Source organism: Herpailurus yagouaroundi, unplaced genomic scaffold (genome assembly GCF_014898765.1).
Source record: "Herpailurus yagouaroundi ecotype Mexico unplaced genomic scaffold, PumYag 191, whole genome shotgun sequence".
NCBI classification, from domain to species: domain Eukaryota; kingdom Metazoa; phylum Chordata; class Mammalia; order Carnivora; family Felidae; genus Herpailurus; species Herpailurus yagouaroundi.
The window spans coordinates 664,195-686,342 of record NW_024412422.1 but is presented as its reverse complement, the minus strand read 5'-3'; the positions used below and the strand labels follow the sequence as shown (position 1 = coordinate 686,342).

Below are 22,148 nucleotides of genomic sequence, written 5' to 3'. Positions count from 1 at the left end.
GGTCATGTGAGTGTACCCAGGAGCCACCTGAATAGACTCCCAGTGGACGAATGTCCATATGGGCAGACATGAAGCCATCATGCAGTGTGGACAACACTGGTACATTCCCAAAATCTGATCCATTGAATCCCAGCATGTACCAGGTCGCCAAATAAAAATGAATCAGCAGGGGAGGGTGGAAGGAGCAGGTCATCATCCTGTGAAGTGGGGAAGAGCAGGGAACAGTGCACATTTCTTCTTTTCCCTGCACATGAAAGGCACTCCCCACATGGGTACGTGGCAGCCCTCCCAGGAGAAGGAGGACAGAAATGAAATACTGCTGTGATGCACCCTTTCCATCTGATGGACGGAGTCTTTGAACATCAATGCAGCTAATCCTACCTAAAAAGGTTCACTTGATGTGGGTCCTTTGATGCAAAGTCGCCAACTGTCCAGGGAGGTGATTCTGACGTTGTACAAACTGGACCTCCTGAAGGATCTGATGCCAGAAGCCCTTGGCAGGATGAGGAAACAGAGAGGATGGCTCAGATACAACTCTGGGAGGCTGTGGCAGCATCCCCACTATGGGAGAGTCCCAGCACCAGCTGCTCAGCCCCTTAGTCCCTTCTTTGCAAGGAAAAGTAGAGTGACGGGGGATTATTACAGACCCAACAGTCCTGAGGACACCCGGCCCCCACAATCACAGTGTCAAATGATTTTCAATACTCAGAAAGAGAAAAGGAAATACCCCCAAATAGCAATTACATCAACAATATAATTCCATGCATTCACTTGTGACAAGTTTGAGGTCTTCATTGATAAGTATTTTCATTGTTAAGGATTTACAGTTTCTACATGGGTTTGATCATGCTACTTTAGTTTCTGTTTAGGCCTTCATCTTCTGGTACACAGATGAAATCATTATTGAGAAAAAGGTATGATATCTGGAATTTGTTTGCAAATATTGCATAAGAGAGCAATTATTTTGTTGTTGTGTCAGCATCATCAGGGAATTGATATATTGGGACCTGGTTGATGGGAACAAGGAGGTACTCTTATTCCTCTGTCTCCCTATTTTGGTGTTTTCATTTTTCCTTAATGCACACTTAGAAGAAACTTACAAGAAGAGATGATTAGTGTGGGGCAGTATCAGAGATGGGTAATTTTGGCATTCTACAGAAGGGTCATGGACATGAGTTAGACATGGATGGCCTTCTCCCACATGTGGTCTCACAGATCACAGAAGCCATAAAGAAAAAATTAAACTTATCTGACACATAAAAATTAAAAACAGCTTTATGGTGAAAGACCCCATCAACAAAAGGCATAAAACACACCAGGGAACAATATTTACAACTATGGACTTAACAATGAGTTAATATCCCAAATATATGAAGGGTTTCTATAGATCCCTAAGAAAATACAACCAACTGAATGGAGAAACAGGCAAAATTACAACTGGTAAATAAAGTCACAGTAGAAATAAAATCAGACAATAAAAAAACGAAAGGAAAACAAGTTTTACCAATGATCAAATAACCAATTAAACAACAAACATAGGCTCACTTATATTCATTGGATGAGCAAAAAAAAAAAAAAAAAAAAAGATCAACAATATCACATTATTGTCAAGGATGTAGAGGAAAGGGCACTATCATTCACTGCAGTGAATATAAGCTGGAACCTTTCAGAAGGACATTTGGGCATTGCCTAGGAACATTCCCCAAACACATTCTCTCTGATCGAGCAATTCCACTTTGAGCCATTTATCCATAGTAGATACTTAAGTGCACTTTATACAAGCACACATAACACATGCGCACATATGTGAGGATTTCCATTGCGGCATCACTTGTGATTTATATTTTTAAATGGAAACAACCTAAATGTCCATTAATAAGGGGATAATTAAATACAATCTGGTTCGTCCAAACTCTGAGGTTTTACAAAGCCATTACAAGAACATGGGAGATCTATCCAAATTGAGATAGAAAATATCAGTAACACATTGTTTAAAAAGCTTATTCCAGGGTATGGTTTCATTAAAAAAAAATCCCAATACCAACTAGGTGTTTGTGTGTGTGTGTGTGTGTGTGTGTGTGTGTGTGTGTGTGTTCAGGGACATATACACATAGGAGAAGCGTTGGAAATGTACTGACCAACCTGACAGTGGCTGTCTCTGGAGAATGGGTTTTAGGGTAAGATGTGTGGGGATGGTAAGCAGAAACATTGGATTTTTTCTTTATTTACTTCTGTGGTTAATCATTTTTATTTTTATTTTTATTTTTTTTTTTACAACAAGTACACATTACTCTTGTATTAAAAATTATTTTAGGGGCACCTGAGTGGCTCAGTTGGTTGGGCATCCAACTTTGGCTCAGGTCATGATCTTGTGGTTTGTGAGTTCGAGCCCCACGTCAGGCTCTGTGCTGACTCAGAGTCTGGAGCCTGCTTCAGATTCTGTGTCTCCCTCTCTCTCTGCCCCTTTCCCACTCGCACTCTGTCTGTCTGTCTCTCTCAAAAAGAAATGAACTTAAACGAATTATTTTAGGGGCACCTGGGTAGCTCAGTTGGTTGACTGACTTTGGCTCAGGTCATGATCTCCTGGTTCAAAAGTTTGAGCCCCACATCAGGCTCGCTGCTGTCAGTCTGTCAGTGCAGAGCCTGCTTCAGATCCTCTGTCCCCCTCTCTCTGCCCCTCCCAAAAAAATAAATTAAAAAAATTATTTTAGAAGCTTGTGCTCTCCCAAAAAAATAAATTTAAAAAAATATTTTAGAAGATAAAACCAAATATATCTTCCTGTGAACATTTTCAAAAGTATAGAAAATTAGAAAGCAAAGTTTTAAATTAGGGGAAGTCCCATCAGCCAGAGACACACCATTGACATTTTTCTATTATTTCGGGCAGGCTTTTGAAAATGTACACATACTTTAAAAACCCACACATAATTTTGAGGGTTTGAAGATTCCTTATGATTGATGTTCTATACTGTATTTGACCACACCCTTTCTGCTGGATATTTAGATTATTTCCAGTTTTCTCCCACCATTAGTAATGTTGAGCTAGTCATTCTTGTTTATAAACCTTTTGTTATATCTTGGATTATTTTCACCTCTCCCCCACCATGAATTCATAGAAGTGGAATTGCACAATTTAAATAAATATACTTAAAAAATGACTTGCTGCATATTGTTAAAATGGTTGTACATTTTGGACTTCTATAGACAGTCCATGAGAGTGCCCATTCCTCCCGGTCAACCTCTGGTACAGTCACTTTAAATTCACTTGCTAATTTCATAGGTGGTCTTGGTACCTGATCCTTCTTCCCCATCCCCAAGATGCAGGCTTTGGCCGTTGTTTCTCCTGGGTCCTTAATCTGGCCTCACATCAATCTCCTATCTGGAGCCGTTTTTCCAAACATGAATCCGACTGTGACGGTCTGCTACCTAAATCCCTCAACAACTCTTCTGGACTCCAAGATCAAGGGTGCAGCACATTAAGACACTGCACGCAGCACAGAGTGCCCTGTTGTGCCTGCACAACCTCTCTCTCTCCTCAGCCCAGGCCGCTCCGGGTGCCTGGAGTGGTCACATCATGTGTCAGTGACTCTTCACCTGTCAGACCAATTTGATTGTCCCCACACCTGGACATGACCCCCTTGGTTCAGGCCCACCCTCTCTGGGTCCCCAGGCCTGACCCCTGTGAATATTTATGAATAAGTTGCAGAGTGGACATCCTTGGTGGAGACTCAGACAAGCCCTTGCTCCCCTCTCTAACTGCCTGGTAGAGCACCCCTTCAGAATGTTGCGCCATTTTGTTTCAACATAGGACATGCTGATGAGGTCACAGGGTTCAGTCCTCTGGCTTCTTACAGTGCTGGGACTGTGCCTGTGTGCTGTGTGACCTTGGGAAGGTCACCTTACCTCTTTGGACCTCTATCTTCTCTGCAAGATGAGGATAACAGCAGGATCTGACTTGTGGGGCTACAGAGGGCGTTTCTGCCCCTAAAACGATTAGTGCCTGCTGGGCACATCCTGCTCCTGCCTGCCTCTTTCTGCCCTACCCAGAGGACAAGGGTGAGGCAGGTGCGGCACTAGTCCAAAATTTAAGGGATGCCCAAAACTCCGTCATCAAGACACACGATATTTTAATAAATATTTTAATTTAATAATTTAATACACGATAATTTAATACACGATATTTAAATACAGATATTTAATAATTAATAATTTAATACAAACAAAAAATCAATGCAAAAAAAATCCGCGCAAGACAGATGTCAGCACTTTAAATACAGCCGGTGTCTACCCAGGCCCCTTCTCTCTGGCCCATTCTTCCTTCTCCCCCCTCTTCCCCTCACTACTGCTCTCCTCTTCGGATGTCCACTCCTGGCTCCCACCTTAGGGAATTCCACATCCTCCCCTGCCGTGATCTTTTGGCTCCTTACCTTAGGCTCCTTCCCTCTGGGGCTCTGCTCAATGATGCTGCGTTGGCCCATGGCCAGGTGTAGCAGCAGTAGGGGACAGAGCTGCCTGGGGCCAGGGCTCTGTCCCCCAGGAGCCTCACAGCACACTTGGCCTGTCTCAGGCCTCATCTGCCCTCAAGGTGGAAGCTCGGCTTGAACTTCCAAGAGAGGGGCTGGCAGGTGCCTCAGGTCCCTCTTGTTGGCAGCAGCGGTCCCAGTGTGCCTGGCCCACATAGTCTTGTCCTCTGCCTGGGCCTTCTCTGGTCCCTGCACTCAGTGCCCAGTCCTCTCCAGGGCCCATGGCTGTTACCCCTGGAGATCTCCCTCAGAGTGACATCTGCCAGCTGCCCGGCTGTGGTCGATCCTGGGCTCCACCCCCTCCCACTGAAGCCAGCCCACAGTTCCTGCCCCTGGGGCCCTGGGTGGGGCATACCTGACCTGCCTTATTTCTGTATTCCTAAGGGTGACCCAGGTCTGTGGAGCATCTTCTTGGGACTTGAAAAGACCACAGTAAGCAGTTGAGTGCCCAGTGAATCAGGAATCACCAAGGCCTGAGTTCCTTGGGGTGGGACTGGGGCTAGGGCTTCTCTTCTGACCAATCCCCCAGGCTGGGTCCCTGCACACTACACTTCCTTGGCAGGGTTGGTCAAGCCTGTCTGGTTTCCCTCTGGTCATCTCAGCTTCTCAGCCAGGCAAGGGCCCTGCAGGGAGCGATTCTATATCTCTCACTCAAGGAATAATGTCAGGCTCATGAATGTTGAAACCTAGCCTTAGGTCACCTCTGAGCCTCAGTTTATTCATCTGTAAAATGGACACAGTTCCTCTGTAGCAGAAGAACAAGAAGTCATGAAGATGAATGAGATCATGTGAATGCTAAGCCCCAGTATGTAGCAGGTGTTGAACAAATGTCCATTCCCTTTCCACCATCCTCGGACTTTGGGCTTTAGAATAACTGTTGGCATGTCCTGGGGGACATTTCCCTGTATTACAAGTGAGAAAACTAAGGTCCAGAGAAGATGAACGCTGGGGCCAAGGGTGTTCTGGGAGTGGGCTGCAGGGTGATCTAGAATCTAGGAGTGAGCTCCTCCCCTGCATTGCAGCCCTTTGTCCACCTGGAAGGCTCATGCTTTGGTTCCAAGGGAGGTGAGGTTTGGGTTCTGTTGGGCAGAGGTGCAGGAGGCATGGACTGCACAGGTGCTTTGGGCTGGGGGCCATTGGAAAGCCCAGGAATATAATATGTAATGCAGTGAGGCTGAGGCAGACAGCGGGGCCGGCTGCTGGCTGAGCTGAGATCATTTCACCTATTTGAGGATGAGGAAATTGATGTTCAAGCAGATTCTATACAGAGGGCTGGCCCTTGCACGGCTCCAGGACATGCTTTGTTGATGTCTGTGCATCAGCTCTCCGGGCCTGGTGAAGTCTCACTGCTCGGTGAAGAGAGAATTGAAAGCAGCAGGTTGTAGGATCCCGCCTGTCACCCAGCGCCTCTCTTGCTTTCCAGTTGACTTTTCTGCCGCAAGGTCTTTTAATACACCTGCTCAAATCTGGGTTGCAGCCCCTCAGGGCTTCTAGTTTCTGTTTCAGCAGCCCTAAATGAGGCCTCCCAGGCCTGCCAAAGTGACTTTCCTGGGAGGTGCCTTTAAGAGTTGTGTGTCCCATGTTTTGAGTCAGGCACTCCTTAACTTTCCTGCTACATTTGGCAGGAGATCATCCTATCCATGGGATGAGGCCCACGCCTGCCTCTGACCTTGGGTTCCTGGTACCATGGGGGCTGGAGTGGCATGTGCCCTAGGAGTCCAGACCGAAGCTATTCCCTCCTGGCACCCCTGTGTGGGTGTGACACTCACCTACTACCTAGGGCCCAGAAGCTGTGGTTCTCTGGGGGACAGCCCCAGGTCTTGGGAAGAAGGGGCTCTCCCTAAAGGCAGCATCCCCAGCTGTGCCTCTTTTCCCCCACCCCTGCACCTGCCACAGCCTCTGGGCCGCCACTGCCACAAACCACATCCTCTTGTGGTGGCTGTAGTCAGAAATCTGGGTCTGGTTGTTTCCTGGGGACACTTGAGGGATGGGCTGGGTCTTCCCAGATGGTGCAACTGCAGCTCTGACCCACCCAGGCCTGCCCCTCACCTCCTTCCTGGATTGAGATACGCCAAGGGCTGGATTCAGGCTGGGCCAGAGGAGTCCAGGTCCATCTGTCCCCCTTGGTAGACCCCCTGCTGAGGGTCCCTGGCTCCTCTGTGCCCTGCCCCAGCCCTTCTCCCATGGAGTGTCAGGGTGTGCCTTTGTCCAATCACTTCTGTCCTGCCTCCCATATCAGAGGGTGCCCCTGTCTCCTGCTGACCAGTCTCCTGCCCACTCTGTACTCCACAAGCCCCAGAGACTGCCTAAATCCAGGTCTCTCCAGCACCTTGCTCCACCACCCCCCCATCCCCAAACTCAAGCCAGCTGGGCCTTCTCATCTCACAGTTGTGCATGGGGTGTGTGTGTGTGTGTGTGTGTGTGTGTGTGTGTGTGTGTGTAACAAAGTATCTGTCTGGGGATGTGACAGAGGTTCTGGAATCTCTCAGAGTTCTTGGAGTCAGGGTCTGGCTCTGCAGCTTCTGAGCCCCACTCTGAGGGATCCCCAGGATCCCTGGAGACCCCTACTCCTTTGTTGATCTTGGGGGTGCAGTCCCACCCCACACTCCAGCTTTCCTCCAGCAAATGGAAAGAGAATTCTACTGCTTCTGTAGATGTCACAGACTCATGACCCTGGTGGGGACCTTCTAGTTCCTTCGACTGATAAACTGAGGCACAGAGAGGGAGAGTTTCTTTCCTAAGACACACAGCGACTTGGTGTAAAGACTGTGTCTTGGGACTTACCAGTACCAGCCAGAGACCTGAGAGGACCAGGCTTTTTTTTTTGCACATGAGGTGGAGCCAGCCTGGAACTGAAGGATGGAGCTTGGGAACTTTTCAGTGCTTTAACGCCCAACTCTCCCAATACAGCCGCCTGGAGTGCAGTCCCGAGGGGACAGTCCAATAGGGGGCAGCAGAGACCAGCAGTAGAGGGAGGCTAAACCTCAGAAAGGGCTGGAACTCAGAAGGGGCTGGCCAGACAGAGGCCCGGGAAAGGCTCCAGTGGTGGTGGCAGGCGGGAGGATGCAGAGGCCGGACTCTAGTCCAACATCTTCCCTGACACCCACCTAACCCTTGCAACCACGGCCTGGGGTGAGGCGAGTGAAGCGAGTCACTCCAGTGTGGAGTGGGGGGGCGGATACTGAACTGACTTACAGTTTTGATGTTATATTTATTACGGGATTTTTCTGCATTACGATGTGAAAAAAGATTGCATTAAATATTATTTTGATGACGAGTTTTGGGGTCCTCCCTTAAATTTTACATGTAACGACAGTGGCTTACTCTGCTCATACTAGTGCCGGCTGTGTTTGATACTCCAGGGAACATTTTTTGGGGGGCGGTGTGTGGAGGAAGTCGGGGGGCGGGGTTCTGGAGTGGGCGTGGCCAGAGCCCTGTGGTTCCAGCCTCACCTGACCAGGTGGGTTGATGTTTGCATAGCGGAGCCCAGTTTTCCAGGCCCTTTCCAAAGTCTTGGATTGATACCCGGGAGGGGTACACTCCCTTCATGAGGACCTGCGTGGCAGGTGGTGGCTTTGTAGCAGTCACAGCTCCTTCAGCTCTTCCACCGGGAACAGCCTCCTGGCAGGTCCTCGCGGGACAAAGCACATTCTTAGAGAGGGTGGTGCAGCCTCCTTTATTACGTTCATACAAAGCGCTCCATCCTGATGGCTACCAATACTAACGTAATTTACATTCGATTCTTACTTCATTATTCCTAAAAGCCCACACACCCTCACATTTGTTTATAACTACACGTGTCATATACCATAGTAGCTACTGCACTGTGTGTGCTAGTTCCATAATGGCGAATAGCCTAGTGACTTACCTTGTTTTAAAAAAGTTGTTATAAAATAGATAATCACATAAAATCGACCTCACTTTATTGTTTGACCATTTCTCCAGACACATCCTTTGCTTTTCAGTGATTTTACAATATTCCCCGAAATACCCATCCAGATGTTTACTTGTGTTGACAACTAGAGCCAGTTTCTAACAGAAGTACGTCTGAATAGTACCTTGGACAGTGAGGACTGGCTTTGCCAATTAGGTTAAACAGTGGGACTCTTCCCTAGATTGAATGATTCAAATCGGCAGTCCCAAGTTTTGGAGGAAAAAATATAGTTTAAAACACATGAGAAGAGGAAATAATGTTTTTCAAAAAAATTTGTAAAGATGCAAAGATGCACGATGATTACAGATATTTTACTTTTCCCCAATCTTTTATTTTTTTAAATTATTGTTAATATTTATTTATTTTTGAGAGAGAGAGCATGAGCTGGGGAGGGGCAGAGAGAGAGAGGGGGACAGAAGTTCCGAAGCGGACTCCACACTGACAGCAGAGAGCTCGATGCAGCTCGAACTCACAAACGATGAGAACATGACCTGAGCTGAGGTCGACTGCTGAACTGAGCTACCCAGGCACCCCCAATTTATTCCCAATCTTTTAAATTACATGACACACAAGGGATCTCTTAGTAAGTTCTGTTCAAGTTTCTTGTTGCATATCCCAGAAGCTGGGAAAGTGGATGACAGATGGCTAGGTGACACCTCTGTGCAGGTGGTCCCCTCTCCCCTAGAAGCTGATACTGGGATGGAGCCAGACTGCAGGAGGTTTACAGGGAGAGTGATTGGGACCAACCCCTGTGCAAGGGTTGGGTGGGAAGCAGGATAGGCAGGATGGGCAGAGGGAGGAATCAGCTATAGGGGAGCTTTGCTGTTGAGATGGCCTTTCCCAGTTTCCCCAGGTGGGCTGAGAGGCTGGGCCTTCAGGCCCTCACGTTGATCAGCCTTTAGAGGCCAGCTGCCCAGGGCAGGACCATGGCTCAGCTCCAGGTGGCTCTCTTCATCAAGGTTGCTGACAGATGAGGGCAGGGCTGTTTGCAGGTGCCTTTCCCAGCAGATGCGGCAATAAGCCCTTCATTCTATTCCGATGGTGCATCAAACTGTCTACTGGTTCAAATCCTCTTGAAGTCAGGTGGTTTCCAACTCTTTGCTTTCAAAAAAAAAAAATTAAAAGAATATGAAATAGAGCTGCCAGCTGATAGATCATTGAAAACAATAATTTTTGACAATCAACCACTAATGATTTTTGGCACATAACTAGGAAGGAGCTCAGATCTGTGAGTGAAATTGTATTACAAAACTTCTGTTTATGAGACCAGAGTTTCTTTGAGCTTCATACAAAAATGAAAGCCAGGGGATGCCTGGGTGGTTCAGTCAGTCAAGCTTCTAATTCTTTTTTTTTAAATTTTTAAAAAATGTTTACTTATTTTTGAGAGAGGGAGAGACAGAGCATGAGCAGGGGAGGGGCAGAGAGAAAGGAAGACACAGATCTGAAGCAGGCTCCAGGCTCTGAGCTGTCAGCACAGAGCCCGACGACGACGCGGGGCTTGAATACACGAACCGGGAGATCATGACCTGAACTGAAGTCGGATGCTTAACAGACTGAGCCATTCAGGTGCCCCAAGATAGATCATAGTCTTAAACATAACATTGAAACTATAAAGTTTCTTTTTTTGTTTTTAATTTTTTAAAAATGTTTATTTACTTTTGGGAGAGAGAGAGAGACAGAGAGACAGAGTGCAAGAGGGGGAGGGCAGGTAGAGGGAGATGCAGAATCTAAAGTAGGCTCCAGGATCTGAGCTGTCTACACAGAGCCCGGTGTAGGGCTCAAACTCATGAACCATGAGATCACGACCTGAGCTGAAGTCAGATGCTTAACTGACTGAGCCACCTAGGGGCCCAAAGCTTCTGATTCTTGATTTGGGCTCAGGTCATGATCTATTTCACGGTCATGAGATGGACCCCTGTGTTGGGCTCCATGCTGAGTGTGGATCCTGCTTAAGACTCATTCCCTCTCTCTCTCTCTTTCTCTCTCTCAAAAAAAAAAAAAAAAAAGAAAGGTAGGACAGAATTGATACAGGACCCTGATTCATTCTAGTGGAACATCATATTTATCAATGGATCCATGAATCAAAAAATGAAAATTTTAATATGTTTATTTTGTGTTGCTCACATATTGCTATGAATAATTATGATGCCAGCTGGAAGAAAACTATTTAACACTCAAGATCACAGGCTATGAAACTAAATTTTAGAATGTAAAAATTTAGTGCATATTTTTAGGATAGAGATGTATGACAGTATGTATTTCAGGTATAAAAATATATAAGCAGATCAAATCCAGGAAGGGGTGTGGAATGAAAACAGAGTTCAAGAAGAGGAAAGAAAGTTGAAAAATTTCTAAATGTTACAGAGTGGGCATCCAATCATGATATTTGCTTCCACTCAACATGTGTGCAAGAGCTCTGTGAACATTTTACAAACTTCTGGTGAAAACTTTACATGTAAACTTACAAAGGAGCAGGGAGTGTGAACCTCGGTTCTTTTGGAGGGTGGGTGGGCAATGGTGCTGAGGGCTCAGCTGCAGGCCCGGGCCCCCTCCCCTGCAAGGAGGCTCTTCTCTGATGCATAAAGATCCTGGGTCTCAGCGCAGGGTGATCACATAAACCAACAAGTGGAAGGACCCCCATGAATCAGGGGCCAGCTAGGAGCTGCGCATTTTCCTTCCAGTATCTTGACTTTTCAGGTCACTCCTGAGAGGAGTGAGGAGCTACTTGCCTTGAGAGGGGACAAGGCTGTGCCAAGGTTCAGCCAGTAGGGGGACCTCTGGACCCACAGGGCGCCACAGTCTTTGTGATTCAAAACAGGCCCCCTACCTCCCCACCCCCTACTATTTCTCAGTGTGGTAAACAAAGGCCCTGAGGGGAAGTCTTTCCAACCCTGAGGGTCAGGGCCAAGACCAGAGAGGACACCCGGCCCTAAGACATGGCCTATGACTGTTCAGAGGATGGAGAGAATGAGCATCAGGCCAGGGCAGGAGCATTTGTGTCTCACTTCCCCATCTGTCTGTGTCACTGTGAGTCATTGCCAGATGCTCCCAATGACATGGTAGGTGGCACAGAAATAGCCTCGTCCTTGGCCTGGGCCCCACTGGTGGTCAGGGTGGCCATGTTCCCTGAGTTGGGAGCCAGAGAATCACTCAGGGATCTCTGAGGGCCAGTTGCTGCAATAATAGATGGGGGCCTGGCCTGACTTCTGCTGGTGCCATTGGACATATTTCCTTCCAATGTTGTTTTCTCCACAGGTGATCCTGGCGTCTGTCCCAGGGCCACTGACACTGACAGGAGCCGAGTCAGCTCTTGGAGGCCACAGAACCTGCAAGAGAGATTATGAGAGGTGGGTTTCCAGCTGACGGGGCTCTGCCTTCCTGGCCTGGACCGAACTCCAGAGGTTTCTTGGCCCCCAGAGTTGTCCCCACCCATCAATCTCAGCCCCAGGGGCCCATGGGCCTGGCTGGTGGATAAAACCTTTGAACAAATGAGAAACTCCCAGTCCCTTTCTCTGGGCAGGTGCAGCCCCTTAGAGCTCACATAGGGCCAGTGAGCAAAATGGGAGATTTCACCCCTTTAGCCCCTCATCCTGCAGCAAGGTGAAGAGATCCTGTCACCCACTGGGGCAGGAGCTCAGAGTCAGGGCCAAGCTTGTCCCAGATCCCAGTGAGCCTGGGCACAGCACCTGTGCAGTGAGAAAGGAGGCCGACGAGGAGAGGGGTCCAGGCCGTGGTGGAGGCGCCCCAATTCTGCTACTAAGGTCCAAGGCTGGGCAAAATTCCTCCTAAGGCCTCTCTTTTTCCCTTGCTGGAGACTCCTGCTGGTTATGCAAATCAACAGAGGCTCTGGAGCTGCTGCTGAAGAGCTTTGTGGTTGCAGAGAAGGGGGAAGGGCTCAGCCCCAAGGCACAGAGAGAGGACAGGTATCCCTTGTAGTCTCCACCCCCAGCCCAGGGGATCCTCCTCCTGGTAGTCACTAGTCTGGGGCTGTAGCCCCCATTCAGTCTGTGTCCTGGCCTACATCCTGGGCTGTTCTGGCCACTGAGAGACAGTCTATCTGTGTTTTCAGGGAACCTGAAATCGTGCTCACTGAATCGTTCTGGGTGCTGTCATGAAGGTGGCCAGAGTCATGGTGGTGATACTGAGATTGTCTTGGGCTCCCGGTCTTTCCTCTGCTCCATTCTGGCTCAGGAGGAAGGTGGTTAATATCATCCAGGAGTTCCAAGTGTCTCATCCATCGTTGTGTTTTGGTGGGGGCCTCGAGCTGGTCCGCTTCTAGCTCCATCTCCATAGCATTTCCACACTGAGTCTCCTCTGACATTCCCAGGCCCCAGTGCAGTGACCTTCCTCCCCCCTACTCCAGGGAAACCCTGAGGCAGGAGCAGCGTTCTATTGCAGATCACAGTTTGTGAGAGCCAGAACCTGAATAAAATTTCCTCCTTGCCAGGTGCACGTGGAGTTGTTAAAGGTCCATGGAGCTGCTGTAAGAGTCTACCCTTGGCCATGAGCTCTTGGACAGATGGTAAGTGCTGTGTCTCAGAATCTCCAATGTGTGGCTGGGGCAGGGACATATCACATGCTCAAAAGATATGATTTGAGTATAAGAGAATGAAATTGGCTGAATTCTAAGAATACTTCATGTGAAATTGAAATGATAATTTTGACTTCAGTTGCTAGGGAAAATGCATTAAAAATATTTAATATAATGTATGAGGTTGAGTAATGGTTATTGAATAGCTGCTGTGTCCTTGGAATGGAAAAAGAAAAAGAAAAGAAAATTGGCACCAGCCCTCTGGAGACGGTTTAGGGGGGAAAGGAGGAACTTCTCTTCGAAGTCAGGACAGGAGGCTCTCAGAGCAAAGAGGGGGGTACAATGTGTGTTCTCAGAGGGAGGGGGCTTTATAGACTTTTTTTACATTCTATAATGTATTTATTTTTTAATTTACATCCAAGTTAGTTAGCACATGGTGCAACAATGATTTCAGGAGTAGATTCCTTAAGCCCCTACCCATTTAGCCCATCCCCCTCCAAAACCCCTCTAGCAACCCTATGTTTGTTCTCTATATTTAAGAGTCTCTTATGTTTTGTCCCCCTCCCTGTTTTTATAAAATGTTTTATATTTTGCTTCCCTTCCCTTATGTTCATCTGTTTTGTATCTTAAAGCCCTCACATGACTGAAGTCATATGATATTTGTCTTTCTCTGACTAATTTAGCTTAGCATAATACCCTTAGTTCCATTCATGTAGTTGCAAATGGCAAGATTTCATTCTTTTTGATTGCTGAGTAATATTCCATTGTATATATATACCACATCTTCTTTATCCATCCATCCATCCATCGATGGACATTTTGGCTCTTTCCATACTTTGGTTATTGTTGATAGTGCTGCTATAAACATTGGGGAGCATGTGCCCCTTTGAAACAGCATACCTGTATCCCTTGGATAAATACCTAGTATGCAATTGCTGGGTCGTAGGGTAGTTCTATTTTTACTTTTTTGAGGAACCTCCATACTATTTTCCAGAGTGGCTGCACAAGTTTGCATTCCCACCAACAATGCAAAAGAGATCCTCTTTCTCCGCATCCTTGCCAACATCTGTTGTTGCCTGAGTTGTTAATGTTAGCCATTCTGACGGGTGTGAGGTGGTATCTCATTGTGGTATTGATTTATATTCCCTGATGATGAGTGATGTTGAGCATTTTTTCATGTGTCACTTGGCCATCTGGATGTCTTCTTTGGAGAAGTGTCTATTCATGTATTTTTCCCATTTCTTCACTGGATTATTTGATTTTGGGGTGTTGAGTTTGATAAGTTCTTTATAGATTTTGTATATTAACCCTTTATCTGATATGTCATTTGCAAATATCTTCTCCCATTCTGTTGGCTGCCTTTTAGTTTTGCTGATTGTTTCCTTCGCTGTGCAGAAGCTTTTTATTTTGTTGAGGTCCCAAAAGTTCATTTTTGCTTTTGTTTCCCTTGCCTCTGGAGACATGTTGAGTAAGAAGTTGCTGTGGCCAAGGTCAAAGAGGTTTTTTGCCTGCTTTCTCTTCTAGGATTTTGAGGGCTTCCTGTCTTACATTGAGGTCTTTCATCCATTTTGAGTTTATTTTTGTGTATGCTGTAAGAAAGTGGTCCAGGTTCATTCTTCTGCATGCCTCTGTCCAGCCCAGCACCACTTGCTAAAGAGACTGTTTTTATTCCATTGGATATTCTTTCCTGCTTTGTCAAAGATTAGTTGGCCATACATTTGTGGGTCTATTTCTGGGTTTTCTATTCTGTTCCACTGATCTGAGTGTCTGTTTTTGTGCCAGTACCATACTGTCTTGATGATTACAGCTTTGTAATACAGCTTGAAGTCCAGGATTGTGATGTTTCCTTTGTTTTTTTTTTTTTTTTTTTTTTCAAGACTGCTTTGGCTATGTAGGGTCTTTTCTGGTTCCATACAAATCATAGGATTGTTTGTTCTAGCTCTGTGAAGAATACTGGTGTTATTTTGATAGGTATTGCATTGAATATGAAGACTGCTTTGGGTAGTATTGACATTTTAACAATATTTGTTCTTCCTATCCAGGAGCATGGAATCTTTTTCCATTTTTTTTTTTTTTTGTGTCTTCTTCAATATTTTCACAAGCTTTCTAGTTTTCAGTGTGTAGATTTTTCACCTCTTTGGTTAGATTTATTCCTAGGTATTTTATGGTTTTTGGTGCAATTGTAAATGGGATCCATTCCTTGATTTCTCTTTCTGTTGCTTCATTGTTGGTGTATAGGAATTCAACCGATATCTATGCATTGATTTTATATCCTGCTACTTTGCTAAATTCATGGATCAGTTCTAGCAGTTTTTTGGTGTAATCTTTTGGGTTTTCCATATAGAGCATCATGTCGTCTGCAAGGAGTGAAAGTTTGACTTCCTCCTTGCCGATTTGGATGCCTTTATTTCTTTGTGTCGTCTGATTGCTGGGATTAAGACTTCCAATACTATGTTGAATAGCAGTGGCAAGAGTGGACATCCCTGTCTTGTTCCTGACCTTAGGGGGAAAGCTCTCAGTTTTTCCCCATTGAGAATGATATTAGCATTGGGTCTTTCTTATATGGCTTTTATAATCTCCAGGTATGATCCTTCTGTCCCTACTTTCTTGAGGGTTTTTATCAAGAAAGGACGCTGTATTTTGCCAAATGCTTCCTCTGCATCTGTTGAGAGGATCATGTGGTTCTTGTCCTTTCTTTTATTCATGTGATGAATCACATTGATAGTTTTGCGGATATTGAACCAGCCCTACATCCCAGGTATAAATCCCACTTGGTCGTGGTGAATAATTTTTTTTAATGTATTGTTGGATCTGGCTGGCTAATATCTTGTTGAGGATTTTTGCATCCTTGTACATCAGAGAAATTGGTCTATAGTTCTCCTTTTTAGTGGCGTCTTTGTCTGGTTTTGGAATCAAGGTAATGCTGGCTTCATAGAAAGAGTTTGGAAGTTTTCCTTCCATTTCTATTTTTGGAACAGCTTCAAGAGAATAGGTGTTAACTCTTCCTTAAACGTTTGGTAGAATTCCCCTGGAAAGCCATCTGGCCCTGGACTCTTGTGTTTTGGGAGATTTTTGACTACTAATTTAATTTCTTTACTGGTTATGGGTCTGTTCAACTTTTCTATTTCTTCCTGTTTCCGTTTTGGTAGTGTATATGTTTCTAGGAAGTTGTCCATTTCTTCCAGATTTCCCATTTTATTGGCATATAATTGCTCATAATATTCTCTTATTATTGTTTTTATTTCTGCTGTGTTGCTGGTGATCTCTCCTCTTTCATTCTTGGTTTTATTTATTTGGGTCCTTTCCTTTTTCTTTTTGATCAAACTGGCTAGGGGTTTATTAATGTTGTTAATTGTTTCAAAGAACAAGCTTCTGGTTTCATTGATCTATTCTACTGTTTTGTTTGTGTGTTTGTTTGTTTGTTTTTTGGTTTCAATAGCATTGATTTTTGCTCTAATCTCAATTATTTCCTGTCTTCTGCTGGTTTGGGGTTTTATTTGCTGTTCTTTTCCAGCTCTTTAAGGTGTACGGTTAGGTTGTGTATCTGTGATCTTTCTGTCTTCTTTAGGAAGGCCTGGATTGCTATATACGACCCTCTTATGACTGCCTTTGCAGAGTTCCAGAGGTTTTGGGCTGTGATGTTATCATTTTCATTGGCTTCTATGTACTTTTTAATTTCCTCTTTAACTTCTTGGTTAGCCCATTCATTCCTCAGTAGGATGGTCTTTAGTCTCCAAGTATTTGTTATCTTTCCACATTTTTTCTTGTGGCTGACTTCTAGTTTCAGAGCGTTTTGGTCTGAAAATCTGCACGATATGATCTCAATCTTTTTGTACTTGTTGAGGGCTGATTTATGTACCAGTATGTGATCTATACTGGAGAACGTTCCATGTGTACTGGAGAAGAATGTATATTCTGCTGCCTTAGGATGAAATGTTCTGAATATTTCTGGTAAGTCCATCTGGTCCAGTGTGTCATTCAAAGCCATTGTTTCCTTGTTGATTTTCTGTTTAGATGATCTGTCCATTGTTGTAAGTGGGGTGTTGAAGTCCCTTACTATTATGGTATTATTATCAATGAGTTTATGTTTGTGACTGATTGATTTATATGTTTGAGCGCCTTCACATTTGGAGCATAAATGTTTACAATTGTTAGATCTTCTTGGTGGATAGACCCCTTAATTATGATATAATGCCCTTCTTCATCTCTTGTTACAGTCTTTAATTTAAAGCCTGGATTGTCTGATGTAAGTATGGCTATTCTGGCTTTCTTTTGTCCACCATTAGCATGATAGATGGTTCTCCATCCCCTTACTTTCAATCTGAAGGTGTCTTTAGGTCTAAAGTGGGTCTCTTGTAAACAGCATATAGATGGATCTTGTTTTCTTATCCATTCTGTTACCCTATGTCTTTTGATTGGAGCATTAATCCATTGACGTTTAGAGTGAGTACTGTAAGATATGAGTTTATTGCCATTATGTTTCTTTTAGATTTTGAGTTTCTGGTGGTGTTCTCTGGTCCTTTCTAGTCTTTGTTGCTTTTGGTCTTTTTTTGTTTCCTTGTCTTTTCTCCCTCAGAGAGTCCCCCTTAAAATTTCTTGCAGGGTAGTTTAGTGGTCATGAACTTCCTGTGAAAATGAATACAATGAAATAGAATAAAATGAAATGATGGAAGTAAAACAGAATTTGAAAAATTTACAAAAAAGTAAGAAAATATTGTAGAAAAAAATATTTTTAATAAAAATTGAAACTAAAAATACATTTTTTCTCTTTCCCTATTCAAGAAAAAGAAAAGAAATGAAAAAGAAAAAAAAAAAAGAAAATTGAATAGATGGACCAGCGAACAGACTGAAATACCATTGAAATCACATTGTCTTCCCCTAGATGTCAAACTATGAAACACTTTATAGTCTGTAAACTAAGCAGGTGGAGAGACTTGTGGTGTTCCTGAAGAGCAAGGTTGGCCCAGTTGCGTGGGGCTTAGTGTAATGGCCCCATTCTCCACTAGATGGTGCTGCTTAGCTTACTGGGGTGGATTATTGTGGCGCTTGTGTGTGTGTGTGTGTGTGTGTGTGTGTGTGTGTGTGTGTGTATGTGCATGCGCAGGAGGGGCAAAAATGGCGTCACCCATCTACCCCCAGTCTGTAGTATTAGAACTCTGTTCTCCCTGATTGGCAGTCGCGCACCCTTCCTTTGTCTCCGGTTTCCGTCCACTCCCTGCTTTTACACTGTCTGTGACCAAGCTGTCAGGTTGCCAGGCGGTACCTCCCTCCTGAGTTTTATCTCAGATGTGGCTGTGTTTCCTGACCCCTCGCTTCTGAGGGACTGTGGCTTTGACCCACTCAGACCCTCTGGGGGAGGGTCTCACTGAGCAATGGCCAGGTGCCGGCTGCACCCAGGAATGTTTGCGGACCGTGCTGCTGGTGATGCCCAGAGACTGTGGCTGAGTGCCAGCCCGCCCCAGAAACAGTTCGTGAGATAGTGTAGCAGCAGCTTTTCAGAGATTATGGAAAATCACAACACAAATCTGTCACCAGGCTTCACCCACAACAAGCTTGTTCCAGCACCAGCGAATGTGGTTGTTGTTCAGGATACTTTCGGATCTTTGCCTGTGGGGAGCCCTCCCAGCAGGGGAACTGCCTCTCCCGTGTGTCCTGAAGATACCTGGACTTCATTCTGCTCCCGGGGATTCGTCCTTCCCACCAGAGCACCACCAGGTATCGAGCTACAGAGTTTCAGCCTCTGCACTCCCCCTGTTTATAGAGTCTTAGTGGAATTTAAACCCTCTCCTTTCTCCCTTTTTGGTTCAGTCCCTGCGGCTGTTTCCACTTTTCCACTTTCTCTCCAGCTGCTTTTGCGGGGGGGATACTTTTCATGTATTCTCCCCCACCCCCCGCCTCCATTCCCTCTCCACAAACAAAAACAGCCCCCTGCCCTCCATGGCTTCTCCCCCAGTTCACCTCTTTGCTCCACGTACCTGCTAAGTTCTCTGGTCAGGTTGTGCAGATTGTTGTGTTAATCCTCAAATCAATTTTCTAGGTTTGCAGGGTGGTTTAGTGTTGATCTTGCTGTATTTCAGGGACGAGAGAGAGACACACACACACACACACACAAAAAAAAACCAAAAACAAAAACACACAAAAAACTTCCATGCTGTTCCTCCATCTTGTCCCATCGTCCTGGGGGCTTTGCAGACTTAAGAGAGCCTTAACACCAATGGGGTGTATGTAGGAGATTGAAGTCCCAGATCTGTGCCTAAGAAATAATTACTGCAAGATCTGGATCAGAGGAATAAGGAGCCAAAGGATTTTGTACATCAGTGTCAAGCATGATACTTAAGAAGGAAGATACCTTTTCCTTCAGATCTTAGGTCATGGTTACTAGCTCCCCCTGCCATGTTAGGAGCCCTGATACCAGGCCCACTCCATCACCATGTGGCTAGACAAGTGACCTCTGCTGCCACCTGGGTGGTGGCAATAGCACACAGGGCTCACGCCATGTCCTCTGGGACTCTGTATGTACTTTCAGTTGTCATGTATTAGACATATATGGTATTGCTTCTCCCCTAGTTGGGATTCACGGATCTAGGAATTGGGGTGGGAGTGCAAGTAGCAGCACTCACTGTTATCCCCAGTGAGCCATCAACTAAATGTTCGCTTGTCATCCTTGGGACTTTGTGCTTTGCTTGATCGCACGGCCCTGCTGGCTGAGTGTGCACCATGAACCCTTTGGCTCTGCCTGGCAGTGAGTCATTGGGAAAAGTAGGGGGTACTGGCTGGGGTGATTCTTGGCTACTGTCAAGGGGTAAGGGATTTTCTACTACACAATGAGGGTAAGTAGGTGGATGTATGGATTCAGGAGATCCCCTAATATTCCCTGGGTCTGTGACTGTAGTCATCAACTCACCACAATACAATTCAACAGGTCTGATAATGGGTGAATGTTCCTGAATGGAGGTTTGGTCATCTCAACTGGCAGGGACCCAACTGACTAACTCAGGTGTTTGCTGAGGGAAGGGGAATATGGAGTGGGTGGTGAAGATGTATAGACATAACTCTGACCACAGGGTAGTGGCAGAAATGAGGACAATAGAAGGAACAAGTGTTTCTTCCTTATGTTGATATGAATATGTTTGGAAACCTATTAATCCTATGTTTCTGTTTTGTTCTCCTGGGTCATCTCATTATCATCTAACATCCAATGTGTTCATAATAGTTAACTTTGTGTCTCAATATGAAGCTATAGGATATCATTTCAGCTGGGACAAAAATAAATACCACCATCAGACAGTAGTATACTTTGTATCCTCCTGGGAAAGGATGAACATGTTGGTAATTTTTCATTGGATAGTTTGGATAGTTTGTCATATCACGTGGAAGCATGGCTGCGAATATTCCCTTTCACATCACGTGGAAGCATGGCTGCCAATATTCTCTTTATTTGGAGATTGTGGTTTGCCTGGATTGGGTGGATTTCACGTGGATGAGGTTGGACTGTGGTGGCTTATTATGTGTCAACATCGACAGACTGAACTGTATTTCACAGAATTGTTTTCTGTCTGTATTCTGGGGTAGGGTGGGTATGAAGAAAAGAATCTTGTGCGAGATTTGGGGGGTAGAAGTGACATTGCACCCATTTTGTGTCTCAGTCCATTGTTGTGTATCTTCTGGTCACTTTGTAGGAGGAGGCAACTGCCCCAATGTCCCTCATTCACCATCAGGATAGATGTGACCCTTCAACTGTCTGTCAGAACCCAGAGCACCTAGTGTGTCTGCATCTTTTCTCATTGTTTAAAAATACGAGGAACAATCTAATCTGTTGGGGATTTTGACACGTATATTGGGGATTTGGGGCACAAACCGGAGCTTTATGTGTTTATATAGTAGCCTCTTCATGTCCCTGAAGACCCTGTCAGGGATGCTGGCCAACCTGGATTGGGTTCCTGGAATCAGACTCTGAGATGGAGAAGTACATGTGTAGGAGATCTGGAAGGAGGAGGAAGGTCAGACTGGGCAGAAGGAGAAGTGACCCACGTGCAGTGAGACATCAGATGAGGCCTCCATCCCTGCAGGGAGCTCTAAAGCTGAGACCTTCAGGACATCTGAATGAGGCAGGGCCTTCATTCACTCAGGCCAGCATGCACCTGAACCTCTCTGAGAAGGGGCAGAAACCTGGGGAGGCAGTTGTCTGATCCAAGGGCACTTTGCAGTGAGGAGGACCCCTGTGAGCTGTCAGGGGCTCCAGGCAGAGGTGGGTGCATGTGTGAGCCCAGGAGGGGGGTGACACCACAGTGAATAATGCACTAGTGTGCTCCACTCAGAATCCCCAGCTGTCATGGTGGCAGGGCTTCTGGAGCTCAGCTGAGCTGAGAAATTCAGGCCTCTAATATTCGTCAGTTGGGTGAAGGAACGGCCCATGACCGCCATATGGACATGGAGGGGTAAGGAGCAGCGGATGGATGTTTCTTTCTGTTTGTCCTTCCACTCAGGTCCTCTGTTCCCAAACATACTCAGGCTCAAAAAAAATCCCAAGAGCCCCCAGATCAACCCTGATATATCCTCTGGTGGTGCTGCATGAAGCGTGGGTGGATAGGAGGTCTGGGGACCTGGGTCAGACTGCTGAGGCTGGAGAAGAGTGTGATACAGATGGGGAAGGGGTTTGTGTCTCACTTCCCCATCTGCCTGTGTCACTGTGAGCATCACTACTGCCATCCCACACCTGACAGTAATAGTCAGCCTTGTCCTCAGCCTGGGCCCCGCTGATGGTCAGGGTGGCCGTGTTCCCCGAGTTGGTGCCAGAGAATCGGTCAGGGATCCCTGAGGGCCGGTTGCTGCTATAGTCAATGACCAGCATGGGGGCCTGGCCTGGCTTCTGCTGGTACCAGTAAGCATTTTTACTTCCAATGTTGTTTCCCCCACAGGTGATTCTTGCTGTCTGTCCCAGGTTCACTGACACCGACGGGGGCTGGGTCAGCACATAGGAGGCCATGGAACCTGCAAGAGAGAAAAATGGGTTGGGCTAGAAGATGAAGGACCCATTTCTGGGAAATCCCATAAGCTGCCTGGCCTGCATTGAGCCCCAGGGATTCTCTGTACCCCCAGGGTACCCTCTCTTATAAGTCTTAGCCCCAGGAGCTTATGGGACTGGCTGGTGGGAAGGATC

General features: G+C 45.9%; 1 protein-coding gene, 1 long non-coding RNA gene and 1 gene segment (V, D, J or C); 1 reads left to right on the top strand and 2 right to left on the bottom strand.

Moving 5' to 3' along the window:
* LOC121010111 (immunoglobulin lambda variable 3-9-like) overlaps positions 1–22,148 on the bottom strand; it is a gene marked incomplete at its 3' end in the record, with an annotated part of 226,055 nt that overhangs the window by 6,576 nt on the left and 197,331 nt on the right.
* LOC121010132 (immunoglobulin lambda-1 light chain-like) overlaps positions 1–22,148 on the bottom strand; it is a 152,113-nt gene that overhangs the window by 2,630 nt on the left and 127,335 nt on the right. For 4 of the 41 annotated variants that reach the window (XM_040443498.1, XM_040443501.1, XM_040443500.1 and 1 more), the window contains exon 2: positions 21,682–21,979. The exons of 28 other annotated variants lie outside the window; for them this stretch is intronic. In XM_040443498.1, the coding sequence (XP_040299432.1) occupies positions 21,682–21,979 (298 nt within the window). Of the gene's footprint in view, positions 1–3,877; positions 3,885–8,061; positions 8,067–9,983; positions 9,989–11,530; positions 11,537–12,138; positions 12,144–12,759; positions 12,770–17,855; positions 17,861–21,113; positions 21,130–21,680; positions 21,980–22,148 lie in introns of all 41 variants that reach the window. 9 more of the 41 variants (XM_040443505.1, XM_040443502.1, XM_040443504.1 and 6 more) reach the window with 9 other exon arrangements.
* LOC121010137 (uncharacterized) lies at positions 11,405–12,979 on the top strand. The gene is made up of 3 exons (XR_005781014.1): positions 11,405–11,516; positions 11,713–11,804; positions 12,905–12,979. It is a non-coding gene; the product is annotated as an uncharacterized LOC121010137 (long non-coding RNA).